The sequence below is a fragment of the Lethenteron reissneri genome, chromosome 51 (assembly GCF_015708825.2).
Source record: "Lethenteron reissneri isolate LAM-NWPU_2019-01 chromosome 51, ASM1570882v1, whole genome shotgun sequence".
In the NCBI taxonomy this organism is placed as follows: Eukaryota; Metazoa; Chordata; class Hyperoartia; order Petromyzontiformes; family Petromyzontidae; genus Lethenteron; species Lethenteron reissneri.
The window spans coordinates 6,932,645-6,949,105 of record NC_083829.1 but is presented as its reverse complement, the minus strand read 5'-3'; the positions used below and the strand labels follow the sequence as shown (position 1 = coordinate 6,949,105).

Below are 16,461 nucleotides of genomic sequence, written 5' to 3'. Positions count from 1 at the left end.
CGACGCGTCATCGGCGGCAGAAGCCACGCGGGCCAAGGTGGCCGCGTGGTCCCCCCCCCCCCATCCGAGGGCTGATACGTGTCAGACACACCGAGCCGCCAGCACCGCGGAAGTATGGCGAGTTATGAACTCGCCGAACCTAGGTTCGATTCTTAGCAGTGGCTACCATTGGCTGCGACTGATATCTGAACTTGGGCCTGTGCCCTCTCACTTCGCAAATCCACATTGACCAGTATGGTGAAGTATGGTCATCCAACCCCTATAACCGACACTGCATGGGGAAGCCTTAATCCATCAGTGGATTGACAAAGGGCTTTAACAAAAAATCTCTGCGCTATCATTTGTAGCGAGTTGATTCGTCTCGTCTCAGCCAGGTTACCAATGACTGCAGTGTTTAACGTATGGAAAAAAATTCTCGCCTCTCCCCCCCTACCCCTTCGTCCGTATCGTACGGCTTTGTCCACCCTTTGTACAGGAGGCAGAGCGCCGGCGCGAGGAGGAGGAGCGGAAGGCACGCGAGAAGACTGAAGAGGAGGAGGCCGGCGCACTGGAGCGGCTTCTGGACGTGCAGCCGCTTGACCCGGCCATCCTGCAGAGGTAAGGGCTACGAACCCTGCGATCTAAGTTCGATTCCCCGCCCACAATCGGTGGCGAGTGCTTTCTGAAGCAGTCCTGCACGCTCATTTTCCCCGATACGCACTGATGTATGGTCAGACTCATCCCCAATGGCTGACACGGTGCGAGGAGGGACATTGATGGGTTCTCCAGTTCAGAACATTTTATGGTCCCATAACGTACGTGTGAGGTGTGTGTACACCACCACCCCCCCCCTCCCAACTCCACTCAGCGGAGGAGGCATCTATTGCCTGGCTTTGCTCATCGCGTCGATATCACTCGTGCGTACGCAGGTTCACTCAAGAGATGATGCCCGGATGCTTCCACCTCCTGGATGAACTTCCAGACACGGTGTACAGCGTGCGGGACCTGCTCATGACGGCAATCCGTCGCAACGGCCCCGACTTCCGCCACCTCATGCTGCGGCAGGTGGTCGAGCAGGTGGGCCCCGCGGACTTTGCCCCGCCAGCTCAGATCTATCATCGTCGTCGTCGGCTTGTCTGCCGTTCCACTTGTAGCTTGAGAAGCAAGGCTGGTACAGGGATGAGTGATATAACGTGTGTGTGTGTGTGCGCGTGTGTGCATGGGGGAGTGGTTGTGTAGCAGTTAATGTGCTGCCCTATCAACCCAGTGACAATTGTCTGAAACGATCCTGGGCCTCCCCTAGGACGACTTGGCCTCAAATGAGTACCGCGTGCGGTGTGTAAACATCGCCACCAGGGAGACAAAGTGGCCGGGCGTGGTGCTGGCCACCCACACCCTCGTTTGCCTTGCCGGCCTTCCTAGGTGCTCGCTGAACAGCACTTGCCCCAAGAGTCTGTTCAGGCTATAGGGGAGGTATCTTTGTCTTTGTGCACAGGTGTGGGAGGCTGCCAATGTCCTCATCAAGGCGGCGCTGCCGCTCACCATCAGCGACAACAAGACGGTGGCGGAGTGGACGAGCCAGATGGCCACGCTGCCCCAGGCCTCCAACCTGGCCACTCGCATTCTTCTGCTCACCCTGCTCTTTGAGGTACTGCTGGCGCTTGGTAAAGATTGATCTCTCTGCGATAAAATCACGACGTTTCGGAGGCAACACAAGTCTCCGTCATCAGGTGGGACCGTCACAGAACGTAGCACTTCGTGCCTTCTTTTAGCCCCGCCCCCCTCCCTCCCGATACGTTACATTAATTGGCTACCACATTCTGATAAGCTCCCCCCCCTCTCCCCCCCCAACTTGTATTTAAGGGCTTGCATCTTGAATCCTTGCCTCACTTGATGCAGCAAATCTGGCTGTGACGGTCCCACCTGATGACGGAGACTTGTGTTGCCTCCGAAACGTCGTGATTTTATTGTTTTATTTTTATTAATTTTTATTTCATTTTTTACCTACGTGACTTTTTCCGAAAGAACTAAGAGTATGAATCCTTGCAGTCACGAAAGCTTCAAATCTAGAAATGATCTCTCTGCGTTCACTTCACACCGGGTTGAGTAGCCATCAGTGGCGGAGGACGATATTCATTCGAATACAAGATTAAAGACAAGCGTTGGTGGTGGTGCAATTTTTCAGAATGAAACATCGCGGAGATGGCGACCTGTTTCACGAGACTAAAAAGTTATAACAAAAAATAATTTTTGTCCGCCAACATTGTCGTAGACGCAATGGTCTGAAGGACTAAAATGATATTCTCATGTAATGCATCATCCAGTCAAAAGCAGTCTGGGTCTGGTCTAATCAGACCTCGCTGCCTAAACTTTCTCTGGAAATTCCTCATTTATCTTCACCCAAACTGGAATACAATTGAGGGGTGTGCGGGAGGGGGGGATTGCAGAAACAATTGGGAATAAAATGTTACTCTGCTTGTGGTATCCATGTATGTTGAGCTTCTTTTGCACCGTACGTAGCCAACCGTGCTCATTGGAGGTGCTCGCGGTAGTTCTGAGTGGCGCCAACTCGTGCACACGCTCGTCCTCTCCGCTATCCCTCTCCTGCCCTCAGGAGCTCAAGCTGCCGTGCGCGTGCGTGGTGGAGTCGAGTGGCATCCTGGACGTGCTCATCAAGCTGCTCGAGGTGGCGCAGCCCTGCCTGCAGGTCGCCGGCGACGACATGTGCACACCCAAGTGAGCGTTCGTCGTGCAAAATCAACCCACCTGCCGCGACCGTTACCGCCAGATCCGACCGCGTCCGTCTAGTGCTCGCCAAGCTGCATTGGCTTCCGGTTGCTGAACGAATACGTTACAAGGTCGCACTCATTCCACATAAAATGCTTGCCACAAATGAACCGAGATACCGTGCTTATTTTGTCAAGGAGCATAAACCACCACGCTAACTTGGGTCATCCTCGCAGCGGCTGTTGGCTGGCCATCGAACAACGACGGGGTCACCACATCGCGCACTTTCAGATGCGTTTCTGTGGCCGTTTGGAACGCTCTCTCCTGATATTAGGAAGCCATTGGAGCTAAGCACTTTTAAATCTAGATTGAAAGCTAATTTCTTTAGAACTACTTTTTGTGTTTAGTTTGGCTACGTATGGTGTGAAAGAAGTTCTACATACATAGACCTCCAGCCTTCGCTCGCGACCTCTCTTGCTGCCTCCCGCTGGCAGTCACATGGTCTTAAGGAGGCTGCTCTGATAGCCATCTTCTCATACGCCTCGCAATAAGCCTGTGCATGGATATTCGTACGACACGCACATTTTATTGATGTGTTCGTATGGGACACATCGGTTGGCGCACTGCGATTAGAACCAGGGCACCTAATTATGATTGCCACCTCCCACTGTCGGCATCGGTGGCGAGTGATGTCTGAACCTGTCCTGGGCCCCCCACCGTCCTTCACCAAACCACAATGCTGCCTAGTGTGGTGAACTTCGGTCAAACAACCCCCAATGACTGACAGCTAGGGGGGGGGGGATGTCTTCATCCAGCAGTCGGTTGACTAAAGTGCTGTCCATTCTGCAATAGTCTTTCCGTGTAAAGAGAACATTAATCTTGTCAGCTGCGTGAGGTTTGGGCAAAGGAACCGATGACACCGTCGCCCTGTTCCCCCTCCTCCAGGTGGATCACGCCCGTGCTGCTTCTCATCGACTTCTACGAGAAGATGTCGGTGGCCTCCAAACGCCGGGCACAGATGAACAAGGTACGAGTCGTGCACATCGCAAGGAAGCAGAGGCGTCAGCGCACACATGCCCAGACAAATCCTGCTCGGTTTTATGGAATGTTGGGACGAGTACTGTTGATTATTTTTTCGACATTCGGCATATGCCGCTGCCGCAATGTATTGTTAGCGAGCACGTATTAACGCTGGCACCTCCCCCCACTCCCCCCCCACCCCCCTCTCTGACGCATGCAGTACCTTCAGCCGGCTTCCAACAACTGGCGCTGGTTTGACGACCGCTCGGGCCGCTGGTGCAGCTACAGCAGCGGCAACAACAACACAATCGACGGCGCGTGGCGTGCCGGCGAGAGCAGCGTGCGCTTCACGGCCGGGCGTCGCCGCTACACCGTGCAGTTTAACACCATGGTGCAGGTGAGACGTGGAGATGTTAACTACCTCGCCTGGTATGCAGGAGCTCGTTGGTTCGATCCCGACCCTGACACCTGTTTATTTTTAATTTGCATTTTCTCTCCATGCGGGTCGCGTGGACTTTCCCTGTGCTCTGGGTTTTCTCTCCACATTTAGAAACATGCGTTTAGAGTATTTGGCTGCGATAAATTTCCACATGATAAGCCACTTCGTTGAGCTGTCATTTATGACCAGGTTGCTAGTGAAAAAGTGAAAAAGCTCACTGGGCCTTACCTGGTAAATAAAAAAATTGTTTATCTTAGTTTAGAGACTCGTATGTTTTGTCGGTGGCATAGTGAAACAGGCCACCGGCACATTATTACCATCCTCCGATTAGCCCTGTTGGCTACATACAGTGCGAACGAAGTTCAACATACATCCTGGAATGTTCCATTTGTTGATGGGGTTAGAGCTGGAATAAGCCAAAGTTTTGAAAAAATTATTATCGTCCGTTTTTTCCCCAATTAAATTCCACTGGCTATCGGCACCTTGATGAATCCGTTGTTAACTCGCGGAGAGCGGTGCATCTCCCTCTGTGGATAATGGTTATCACAAAACTACTTCTAAGATTGCATCAGCAACACATCCTGTTATATAGAAATGTTTTGTCATGTCATGGTAAAACCAATATTTTTAATTCTCAGAGTTGGAATTGAGCCAAACGAAGTAAAAATCCACAATTAACTTGATGGTCATTTTCATGCTGTCATTGTTAACCATATACTAAAACCATCAAGCTGGTTTAATCACAGCTGTATTAATCCAGAATTCAAACACAAGCTTCCTCTTGCGACTGCCGCTTTTCTATCCGCCACGGCCACTGAATCCACTGAGCCACACGGCATCGTCCCGCCCTTGCTTTTCAGATTAACGAGGAGACGGGAAACCGTCGCCCGGTGATGCTGTCGCTGTTGCGTATGCCACGGAGGGATACTTTGCCCTGCATACCGCTCGCCACCTTCACAATTCCCAAAATTGCCGCCGCCACCGCTTCCACCTGCCCAACGCCCACGCCCGCAAGCCAGGAGCCCGAGCGTGCCATGGAGGAGGGCAAGGAGCCTGACATCAAGGATGCAGATCTCAAAGGTGAGGAGGGCCTGGGTTGGTGTCACCATCGAGGCATAGAAATTAATTTAAACCATGGGTGGGCACTGGTTACTCCTTGGGTGGGAGACCACACCGGTGCATGCCAGGTATTTTTGGTGGGAAGCTTTGAGGTGGCCAGGAGATCGTAGTACTTGGATAAAAGGAATTGTTAATGATGTTGACTTTCAATCTAAATAGGCTCTCACCAGGGCTAAGTTGCTTGGTCACTGGTAGGCTGGAATAGGTGGCACGAGACTTGTAGCGATCACGAGGGAGATCGACTGGATGCGGTGTGGATGATATGGAAATATTTCTAATGAAACCCTAGATCTCGCCTTGTTAAATCTCAAGGCGCCAAACTGCACCGCCGCCTTACCTTAACGCGGCTGTCTTTGACACGCCAACGGCGGCAGGTGACGGCGCCGACGTGACGACGCAGTCGAAGCGCGGTGCCGACTCCTCCTCGGACAAGTCCGACTCGGAGCGCGAGGATTCGCCGGAGGGCGTGGTGATCGGCGGCCTCTCGGAGGAGCAGAAGACGGTGCTGATGCGCGCGTGCGTGAGCATGCTCGGCGTGCCCGTCGACCCGTACACGCTGCACGCCACCTTGCGCGTGTGCCTCCGCCTGACCCGCGAGCACCGGCTGGCGGCGCTTTTCGCCGAGCTGCGAGGCCCTCGCCTGTTGCTCGGCCTGACGCAGGCGTCACGCTTCAGCGGCTTCCTGCCGCTTGCGACGCTCATCTTCAGGCACATCATCGAGGAGCCCAGCACACTGCGCCACACCATGGAGAAGGTGAGGCTGTGGGCCGGGTCCCTCTCTTGTAGAGAGAGGGCAATGGGCCCCCCCAATAATGAACATAAAGTTACCCTAGTCTCAGGAATGACACCGTTTTTTCGTTTGTATTTTAAGCCAAAGTTTGGGTCGGGGAGGGGGGATACATCTAATTATTCGTTAGGTGCGTGTGTCAGCAGATTTATTTAACTTTATTAGCAAGTGGCTAAGGTTCGAGGTGCATCTTGCCTTCTGCATCTAATCGAGAGAATACGCTAATCACCTTGAAGGAGGAAAAAACCAGCTGAGATTTGTATTGGCGCAGGAGCTGCCCAGGAACGGCACTCGTGCACAAGTCCACGTTCCCACTGTCCACGAGTCATTTGGGTCTGTGAGTGTGGCCCTTTTCAGCTTCGCCCCGTTTTAATATATTTGCTCTTCCCCCCCCACTTTGTGGGCAGGGGATAGCAATGGGCAAGGAGCAGTCTTATAAAATATGACTTCTGTAATGTGGAAATGGATTGGGTCGTGATTTATGTTTTAGTATCGCAACTTTGACAGTGCCTGTGTTCTATTGAAGTATTCTCTTGACGGCATTACTGGCATGTATGTTGAACTCCTTGCGCACCGTACATAGCCAAGCTAATCGGGGGTGTAGGCATACTTGGCATAAACGTAACACACGACACGCACGCATACTCGCAGCTCTTATGCGACGCCCACACAGCATAAATTCCTGACGACACCGCCACCTTGCGTTCAACAATCCTGCGGTTGGTTCCTTGCGCCCGCGTGTGTAGGTGGTGCGCTCTGCGGTGACGAGTGGCGCGGGCAGCACAACGTCGGGCGTGGTGTCGGGCAGCCTGGGCACGCGCGAGATGCACTACATCCTGCGCGTGCTGGGCCCCGCCGCGTGCCGCCACCCGGACATCTTCGTCGACGTCGCCAAGAGCTGCATGAGGGTGGCGCTGCCGGCACCGCGGGGCAACGGCACGGGTGGGTCGACAGGCCGTGGGGTTTGACTGGTGGCTTCTCGTGAGCAAAGACGGGCACGTCGTGTGCAAGCTACGATAAATGAAAATGACCGTGTTGGCAGTGAACTGGCTTAAGTGTCTAAAAAATGTAGAAAGAATAAATGTGCGATTTAAAGCAAATCCTATGTTTCTTTTTTCTTCCCCATTTACGTTTGCCTAGCATCCGACGACGACGCGGAGAACCTGCGCATCAAGGGCCCCAACGCCGTGCAGCTGCTCAAGACGACGCCGCTGAAGCCGGCGGCGCAGCCCGTGATCTCGGAGCCAATCCGCGAGGTCGTGCACGACCTGCTCAATGCGCTCGCCAAGTACCACGCCTCCGAGGACGGTAAGCCGCTAGGTACCTACCTCCCACACACCCACCACTTCTCGCTCGCTTACACCCCTGTCCCCCCCTGCAACTTTGAATACCGTTTTTTCTAACACTTTCCAACTAAGAAAGAGCATTAGTTGTGTCCATCCGTTTGTAATAGTGTGGGGGGTGGTCACGATAGCTCTCGTGAAGATGAAGCATTATTACCGAAACTGGAGCGTGGAATTGTGTTGCTACTAGGGACTAACCATATTCAAAATTGGCCAAAGTGATCAAAGGGTTTCCCCTCCATCACAACCTCCCGCTTTCTTGCACCTACCTGCTTTTCAAGAGTTGAAAGCATTATACAGTCGCTCCGTCTGTCTGCTCGGGGGGGCAGCAGGGGTGAAGGGAGATAATGCAATTTTACAGCAAAGTAAATGCTTTTAGCACTGGATTTATTTAGCCAATTCTTGTACAACCCTTTTATTAGTTTGTCCAGTTTTCTGTAGGGGAAGTCCCCATCAGCAACACAACATGATACCAAAATGATGTTCCTATTGGACAATTCTTGAGAGAGTTTAGAGAGTAATCGTGGACCCCCCCCCTCCCCGCCCATTAGAGACAGAGCTAACGCACAAAAAGTTTCACCAACTCTGCCGTTGTGGGGCCTCACCCGTTTTTCCCATGTGAATGGTGCGCAGGCGAGAAGGGAGACGGCAAGGGGATGAGCGCCAGCCAGGAGCTGACCCAGCTCCTGCAGGATCTGGGCGATGACATCTACCAGCAATACCGCGCCCTCACACAGCAGGGCGGTCCCGGCGTTCCCGAGTTCGAGACGCAGCCCTCCTTCGCCATCACCGTGCCGGTAACGCCGGCCCCTCACCTCAACCCCAAGCCCTCGAATTATTCAAATTAATCATTTATTTTTTTAGCACACTTCTCATCGATAAAGGCATCTCGTACGTGCGAAAAAGAGACGCAGTGAAGCTTTCCTGGATAGATAAAATATTATTTCAATGTGTAAAATTATGCTTAAACTGCGCCTTGCATCTGTAGCCTCCTCCTCCCTATGCCTCATCCTTGATCTCATTCCTCGGCTTGTGTCTGGTGGTGGTGTTCGCTTGTGCCGGCAGGCACCGGTGTTTGTGCCTGAAAGCGGTGCCGTAGACCCGAGCCAGCCAGGGACATCGCAAGCGGAAGGTGAGTTGGCGCGCAGAGAATCCTGAACCCCATTCGTAAAACCTAGCCGACTGCTGAAACGGTTGTCTTAGAGCTATCGATTTACTGAAAGATGTTTGTCATTCCGAGAACACAAAGTATTACAGGTGTGAGATGTGCACAGAAACATTGGCGAAAATTTAAGATTGGCCAAAATGCAAGTTTGTTTATTATTGAGCGGGCGTCCCCGAGATTGGAGAGTGAGTTGGCAAAAGCATTCGCGGATTACTTTGTGGGTTGCGATTGATCGCTCGAGACACCTATTGACAGTCTTGTGAAGGACCATATTTCTAAAATTATCATACTATTATGGATGTGACACAACCATTTGCCTTTTAACTTGGCGAACCAAACTCAATACGAGGATGAGCCCCAGTGTAACATGGTAACCTGCCCGTACACACAGCCGCAGTTCCTCGTAAGACACTCGCCGAAGCTAGCTATAACACATCGGTGGCGTGAAACTGTGACTACTCTTCCAGTGGTCGCTGTGGGAGAGGACAAGGATGCTAGCAAGGAGAAAGCAGACAAGGCGGCGGAGGACGGGAAGCCGAAGGGGAAGGCGGCAGCTGCAGCCGCCCCCCTCATCCCCAAGTCGGCCATCTTGCGGCTGCTAGCCGAGCTGGTGCGCTCCTACATCGGGTGTGCGTCGCTCATCGTCAGCTACGGCTTCACCACGGGGCAGTCGGAGCTCATCAAAGAGGTGAGGGGGCCCAACCTCTGGGACGAGGGTGTGAAATGATTGATGCCGTTAACTTTGTCACGATAGCTATCGTAAACGATGACGCAATGTAATGGAGAGTTTGATTCAAGGTTGTGTTGCCATTAGAGATTTAGCCTCGAGAAAACTGGCCACATTGAACCAAAGGGTTGCCTAAAAGTTGGCGATGGAAACACGTCTTTGGCCAGGGTGATGACATCGCACGTGTGCACGCCTCACCTCTCCCCTTGAAGCCATGACATGTGACTTAGCGGGATGACGTCACGCAGAATGACTTCATCTTGTCATGTCACACGTCATTCTGCTGGATATCTGTGAAAACGAGCTTTGAAGCTAATCGGATTCCTCCTAGTATAAATAAATATTTAGATTCTGATGCTATTTGCTTTTTGAAAATCTCATTGCGTCTCCAAAGGTAACAGTCATCGCTAATTTAATACTTCGGAGGACAAACATTGAAAATCGCAACAGAATCATTGTTGCCTTGTGACCGCCTGTAATGTGGCCCTAATACTTGCACCAAATCTCACCCCTGCGTGACCGTGAGTCGGCGCTCGCCCCACAGTCGCCACACTCAGACGCTAACCGCCACATGCGCACGCTCTTGCAGGACTGCAGCGTGCTGGCGTTCGTGCTGGACCAGCTGCTGCCCCAGACGCAGACAGCTGGAGACAAGGACTCGCCGGCTCTTGCCCGCCTCTTCCTGGCCAGCCTGGCTGCCGCCAACCAGTGCAGCGATGCGCAGCTGGCGCTCGTCACGGAGGTGAAGGCGGCGCTGGGACGGGCGCTCGCACTGCCCGAGAGCGCGGAGAAACACGCGAGGTATGGGGCCGCGTTAACGGAATGCACAACTCATTTTACATAGAAGGGAAATAATACGCTGTCTTCCCGACAGACCTGTTCTTCACCTGAAGACGGCTGCTTGCGTTGTGGCCGAAACGTCGTGAGAATTATTTTATTATGTTTTATTTTTATTATTTCCCTTCTACGTGACTTTACCGAAAGAACCAAGAAGATGAATCCCTGCAGTCACGAAAGCTTTAAATCAAAATCATTTTACATACTTCATGTACGGATCATCATTCTCCATGATCAGTCCATTAACTCTTCCCCCCCCCCTCCGCTTTGGAGCTATCGTTTTTACTATAATGAATACGACAGCCACAGATTAGTTTTTTTTTATTTGAAAACATAGTTTCTGGGGCTCAGGCCCAGGCGCCTTTAATGCAACTAATGGCCAGCAACTAACATTTGCTTGCGGTCGTATATAAGATAAATTACCAACACAGAGAGCACTAATAAGAGCACAGCAGATAGGCACCAGCAAGCATCTTCAATTGAGCGAGTTTAGGGGAACTTGGGAAAGGAGATGATGGGAGGGATTTCCAAAGTCGAGCAGGCCAAGGGAAGGAGGAGAGAGGTAAACGTTGCATCCTGCAAAATTCGTGGTTGTTACGCAGTACAGATGAGTGGATTGGTCAGTCTGCTAGAAACACCTTTCTGCTATCATGGAAACAATGACCATGATGGCAGCTATACTAGAGTAAGAAAGAAGCGACTGAACGGCAGTGGTTGAGTGGAACCGTTAAAGAGTGGGCAGCGCCAACCACAACTAAACTGTTTGCGCCCCCCACACCGCTTAAAACGGGTTGCGTGTCTCGCTCGCGCGCGTCATCAGGCTGCAGGCGGTGATGTGCATCATCAGCACCATCATGGAGTCGTGCCCGTCCAGTTCCAGCTTCTATAGCGGCCCCACCATCAAGTCGCAGCAGAACGGCGTCAACAACATCATCCGCCTCTTCCTCAAGAAGGGGCTGGTCAGCGACCTCGCAAGGGTGCCCCACAGCCTCGACCTGTCCAGGTAAACGCAACCCTGGTGGGCGTACGCCGTGCGAAGGCCGGGAATCCGGGACAGGTGGATGAGGTGTGGGCGCGAGGATGAGATGTGAACGCTGTAGCGTCACCTTAAAGTGAGTTTGGGAGGAAGGCCGTGGAGGCATTAGGTGCGCCTGATGGTCATCTTGGAATGGCTGAAAAGGGCGATGGAGAGTTGCACTAAAAGGAACAATCTCTTGACACGTGCGTTTTACTAATTATATTGCCCTTTATATACCCGGGAAAGCCTAACTGCGTTTGGATACTCCTTATGAGGAGGATCCTGCGACCTTAGGATGTTCGCTCTGTTCCACGAATGAGCGTTTGGCTGCATGTTGGGCAAACCCACCATGCATTCAAGGGGGTATAAACGTAGATTAATGTGGTACCATCTCTTGGCCACTTGGCAGTCCCAGCCTACAACAGCTGATATTCCCACGCAGTCACCCTTATAAACACTAACCTGTCTGAGCCCCACTTAGCTTTCGACATCTGGCGAGGTGTTGTCACATTCATGGTGATTTTAACACTTTGCTTAACTTAAATTTATTCCGTACACACGCGATTTGTTGTGTGTATCCCGCACCTCCGATTAGCACGGTTGGCTACGTCCGGTGCGAAAGAAGTTCAACATGCATGCGTATCTGCTGTGTAGGGAACCGGATTTTATCGACGGCATCCGAGCACAATATTTACGTGCTTGTCCGTTTAAATCCTCGCAGTCCCAACATGGCGAACACGGTGAACGCGGCCCTGAAGCCGCTGGAGACGCTGTCGCGCATCGTGAACCAGCCGAGCGGCCTGTTTGGCGGCAAGAGCGCCGGCGGCAAGGGCAAGGCCGAAGCCGAAACCGGCGCCAACGCCTCCGACCCCAACAGCAACACGCAGGACGCCGGTAAGGGCCTCTCTACCACCGTTCTTCCCTCCTCCAACGCTCAAAAATCTCCCGTATAGACTTTAACAGACTGTTGTTCCAATTGTTGACTAGTTAATATACAAGAATCTATACACAGATTTCCCCCTCCCCCCATATAGCCTATATGGACCATTGGGGCAAGTGCTGTTAACGTGCACCTATGAAGGTAGGCACGGTTGAGGTTGCCCGTACCACACCCAGCCACCCATGTCTTCCCCGTGGTGATATTTACACACCACACGATTGAAGGCTGATTCGACCTCAGGCAGACAGAGGACCAGTTCAGATATCACGCCCCACCTTTGTTTACTGTGGCTGTGAATCAAATTGAGGTCGCCGGGTTGGCACTTTTTTCTGTGTTTCAAAGCAAGAGTTAATCCGGTACGTGGCCTTTTAATGCCACCATATACAGCCTCTTCTGCCATGACCGTATTATCCGGATTACAAGAGGCACTTTTTTTGTCTGAGCGCCCACTTTATCTCAACTATATATTTGACAGCCTTATTTCCCACTTTCCTGGGATGTCGTATTTTGCATGCAAATGATTCTTTTTTTCTTTCAAAATCACTGAAAACTTTGAGATGCACCGTACTTTCACGTTAGGCTATTGTTAATGAATGACGACTGGTATACATTTTAATGCCCTTCTGAAATGACGACGCCGGAGACCTGCATTCCAATCATGTTTGGCTATAACAGAAAAACAAATCCCACTCTCGGTCCGCAAAAAACCCGCATTGTGTGCAGGAGGCGCGAGCGAGGTGGCGCAGGAGAACGTGCCGCCCGCAGCGGTGGCCGACGGGGACCTGATGGAGGGCGAGGCAGAGGGAGACGGAGTCGGCCTCCCCCACAGCCAGGGCTCCCTGCACCCGGAGGAGATGCAGGTGTGGGCACGCGCGTCACCCATACAGAGCCCCACAGACCAGCAGTTCTCAACCCGTGGGCCGGGCTCCTTGGGGGGGTGTGATGGGTCGGGAGTGGAGTGGGGGGTGGGTTTCGCAAGGCTTTTAGGTGGAGGTGGGGGAGCGCAGGCTGCGGCACGGACACTGAGCATGAGCAATATTGAATGTGTGCAGGGGATGTCGGCGCTATGCGTCTGGGACAAACTGATACACGATATAAAACACGTGTCTTTTTAACGCTGCGTTGACGAGAGACGTGGACGTGTGATCTCTCTATTTTTCTCTGAGTAATTTGCGATTGGTTGCGGCGGTAGCGGTGGCGGCGGCGGCGCAGCGTGACACGTGGTGTGGTGCAGCAGGTCGAGAACGAGCTGGAGGAGCTGATCGGGGAGCTCCTGGAGAGGGAGGACATGAACAACGTGACCGACATCCTGGCCGAGGCGTGCATTATCCACCGCGGTGAGACGCACGCTCACATCGCAGTGTGACGAAAACCCTAGCGGAAATAAGGACAAAGACCAAAACGACCAAAGATGTGGGGTTTGGTTTGTGTTTGCCGGTACGTAATCATTTGTTTTCCGGGGGCCTGCAGGTCAGTCGGACGCAAGTCACTGCTGTGGAGGACGAGTCTCAGGAGGATGTGCTGATGGATGTGGCGCCCTCCAACCTCGGCCAGAGCCAAGCGCGTGCCGGAAACCGGGAAGGTACAATCTCCCGCTCACTCTTAATCTCCCCACCCCGCCGAGTCCTCGACGAGACGATGCACCATCGTCTAATGTCATCCGTTCTAGATTTGAAGCTTTCGTGACTGCAAGGATTCATATTCTTAGGTTTTTTCGGTAGGTGACTTTACCGGTATATATATATAAATACTGTTTCTTGGAATTTCTGTCACTTGATACAGCTATCGTGCTGTGACTGGTTCCACCTGAGGACGGAAGCTTGTGTTGCCTCCGAAACGTCGTGATTTTTATTTTATTTAATTTTACTTATATAAATTTTTATTTTGTTACCTACGTGACTTTACCGAAAAAACCTAAGAATATAATGTCATCCTGCTCGAGCCCGGTCGATGTATGTCGTTTGTGTTGCCCACCAGACCCTGAAGACGACGAACACACGCAGGAAGAGGAGGAGAGCAGCGGCAGTAACGAGGACGAGGACGACGACAGCCACTGTGGGCGAGGAGGACGAAGAGGAGGACGATCAGGTGAGGTGGTGACTGTGGGCCGGCAGTTTTGCCGTCACACATATCGCATCAAATTCGTCTGGTGGAAAAAAGCTCAATCGGTCGGCGGCGAGACGGTGAAACGCTTGACGGCCTTTCGCGCGTTTGTGCCGCAGGACGAGGAAGGAGACGAGGGTGAGGAGGAGGATGAGGAGGACGATGACGAGGAGGGCTCCGAGATGGAGTTGGACGAAGAGCTGCACGACGTCGACGAGTCGCTCTTCCGCTACGACCAGGACGACGACCTCATCATCGAGTTCGACACCATGTTCCCCACGAGCGGTAAGGCCCCACCGGTCGCGTCAACACGTGACGGGTGAGCCCAGGGCTTGTTTTATTTGTATTACAACTCAACGAGAGCCCTGTACAAAGCGCCGATCACAACGGAGGGGGAACAGAAATTCCGCGGACAACAACAGCAGCCCGAATGTGGCGCGGCAGGGCTTCGTGAAGGGGCAGAATTGGGCTCGCTACCCCTCCCAGATGGGGATGACGAACGAAGGCAATGATAGTTTATACGGGAGGAGGGAAAAGGGTAGCGGGAAAGATAACGAACATAAAAAAGGGGTTTAGGAGTGGGGAGGGGAGCCAGGAGTTTTCACACCGGCGCACAGATTGGCAACCGCCGGCTCTCAACCTGTTCTCCCTTCCGCAGCCGACATCCCGCCGGCGCCAGGCACGGTGCCGTCCTCCCACCCACTGCTGACGCGGCAGTCTGACCACGGGGCGCTGGGCTGTGGGAGCGCCGGGCTCGTCGCGCCTCGTGGGCACGGCGGCCGTGAGCCGCAACACGCGCGGCGCGCGCTCCTTCACCAGCTCTGCCGGGCACACCATTCACGTGCACTATCCGGGCAACCGGCAGCCCAACGCGCCGCTCATCCTGCAGAGGTGCAGCGCTCGCGCGTGCACGCACACGCATGTGACTTGCTGGTACCCCGCGAAGCGTCACGAGTCGGTTTTTTCCAGTTCGCCGTGATTACCTGAAGACTGCTATGAAAAGAATGCGCATGAGATCTGTAAGTCGCTGTTATTACCGAAAAGACGCCGCCTGGAGGAGGTTTAATCCTCATGCGCATGATCAGTAAGGATTCGTAAAATAGAAACTATTTTGGTCGCCACGATCACGATCAATCTATTTCTCTGAAGTTGACATCTCGTGGTTTATTTTTCTGATGATAACAAGACACGCGACCTTGCACGTTATGTGTGCGTGCGTGTGTGGAGCACTAGCGCAGTGGTTCGCACACCGCACTACAAACCCCAGCGGTGACGCGAGTGTGGCTTCTCGGCCATAGTCAACGTCAGTGGCGAATATCTCGAACCATTCCTTGGCCTCTGCTAATTCGACTCAATTCAACCACTGGTCGAGTGTGTAAACATCAGCACTGGAGAGACAGGCGGCCCGCACCACTTCCTCGAGTGCCGTGACGGCCTTCACAGGCCCTCGCCAACAGTCTGCACGACTAGCACGGGGGGTGGGTGGGTGATGGTGTTTGATCGTTGCCGTTTTGTGCGGGGCTGGCAGGCTGCTGGGCCCGTCGGCGGCGGCCGACATCCTGCAGCTGAGCAGCAGCCTCCCCGTGCAGGGCCGCGGACGCACACGCCTCCTCGTCGGCAACGACGACGTGCACATCATCTCGCACAACGAGGACGACCTCCTCGAAGACTTCTTCCACGAGCAGACCACCAACGCCAGCCAGTCCGGCCCATCCTCCTGTAATTGTCAAACTCATCGTGACTTCCCCCCCCCCCCCCACTCTGCCTCGGTCTCCTTTGTCTTCATGACCAGTTGGGGGGGGGGGTCTCTTGCTCCTGCTGTTGTATTATTGGTGCTGTCTCCGGGTTTTTCATCTTCTTAGATCTTTGATCACTTTGCAACTGTTAGTCTAGCACCTGCACATGAATGAATTATATCACTCCCTGTCCATGTATGTTTGTTGAACTTCTTTCGCACCGTACGCAGCCAACCGTGCTAATTGGAGTTGCGGGGGAAGGACAACAATCGAAACACAGTGAAAAAGAAATTAGTTTTCAATCTTGATATAAAAGTACATAGCTCCAGTGGCTTCTTAATATCGGAAGGAAGAGCGTTCCAGATAGCCACAGAAGCGCATCTGAAAGTGCGCTATGTGCTGACCGTCTTCGTTCGATGGCCAGCCAAAAGCCGCTGGAGTGTGTTGGCTACCACGCTGGCTGTAGTAATTTCTGGTCACCGGTCAGACGATCCCTTCTCGCGGAGCGTCCTGCCTAAACA

General features: G+C 53.0%; 1 protein-coding gene across 1 annotated transcript in view; it reads left to right on the top strand.

Moving 5' to 3' along the window:
• HUWE1 (HECT, UBA and WWE domain containing E3 ubiquitin protein ligase 1) overlaps nt 1-16,461 on the top strand; it is a 94,376-nt gene that overhangs the window by 52,201 nt on the left and 25,714 nt on the right. Inside the window, 25 exon segments of the mRNA XM_061572886.1 lie at nt 476-597; nt 909-1,056; nt 1,475-1,627; nt 2,594-2,715; nt 3,652-3,733; nt 3,947-4,123; nt 5,026-5,245; nt 5,659-6,038; nt 6,818-7,013; nt 7,212-7,379; nt 8,048-8,211; nt 8,480-8,546; nt 9,047-9,267; nt 9,896-10,107; nt 10,964-11,146; nt 11,883-12,055; nt 12,825-12,961; nt 13,339-13,438; nt 13,572-13,683; nt 13,771-13,783; nt 14,079-14,189; nt 14,324-14,489; nt 14,863-14,954; nt 14,956-15,095; nt 15,733-15,923. Coding sequence (XP_061428870.1) covers nt 476-597; nt 909-1,056; nt 1,475-1,627; nt 2,594-2,715; nt 3,652-3,733; nt 3,947-4,123; nt 5,026-5,245; nt 5,659-6,038; nt 6,818-7,013; nt 7,212-7,379; nt 8,048-8,211; nt 8,480-8,546; nt 9,047-9,267; nt 9,896-10,107; nt 10,964-11,146; nt 11,883-12,055; nt 12,825-12,961; nt 13,339-13,438; nt 13,572-13,683; nt 13,771-13,783; nt 14,079-14,189; nt 14,324-14,489; nt 14,863-14,954; nt 14,956-15,095; nt 15,733-15,923 — 3,850 coding nt within the window.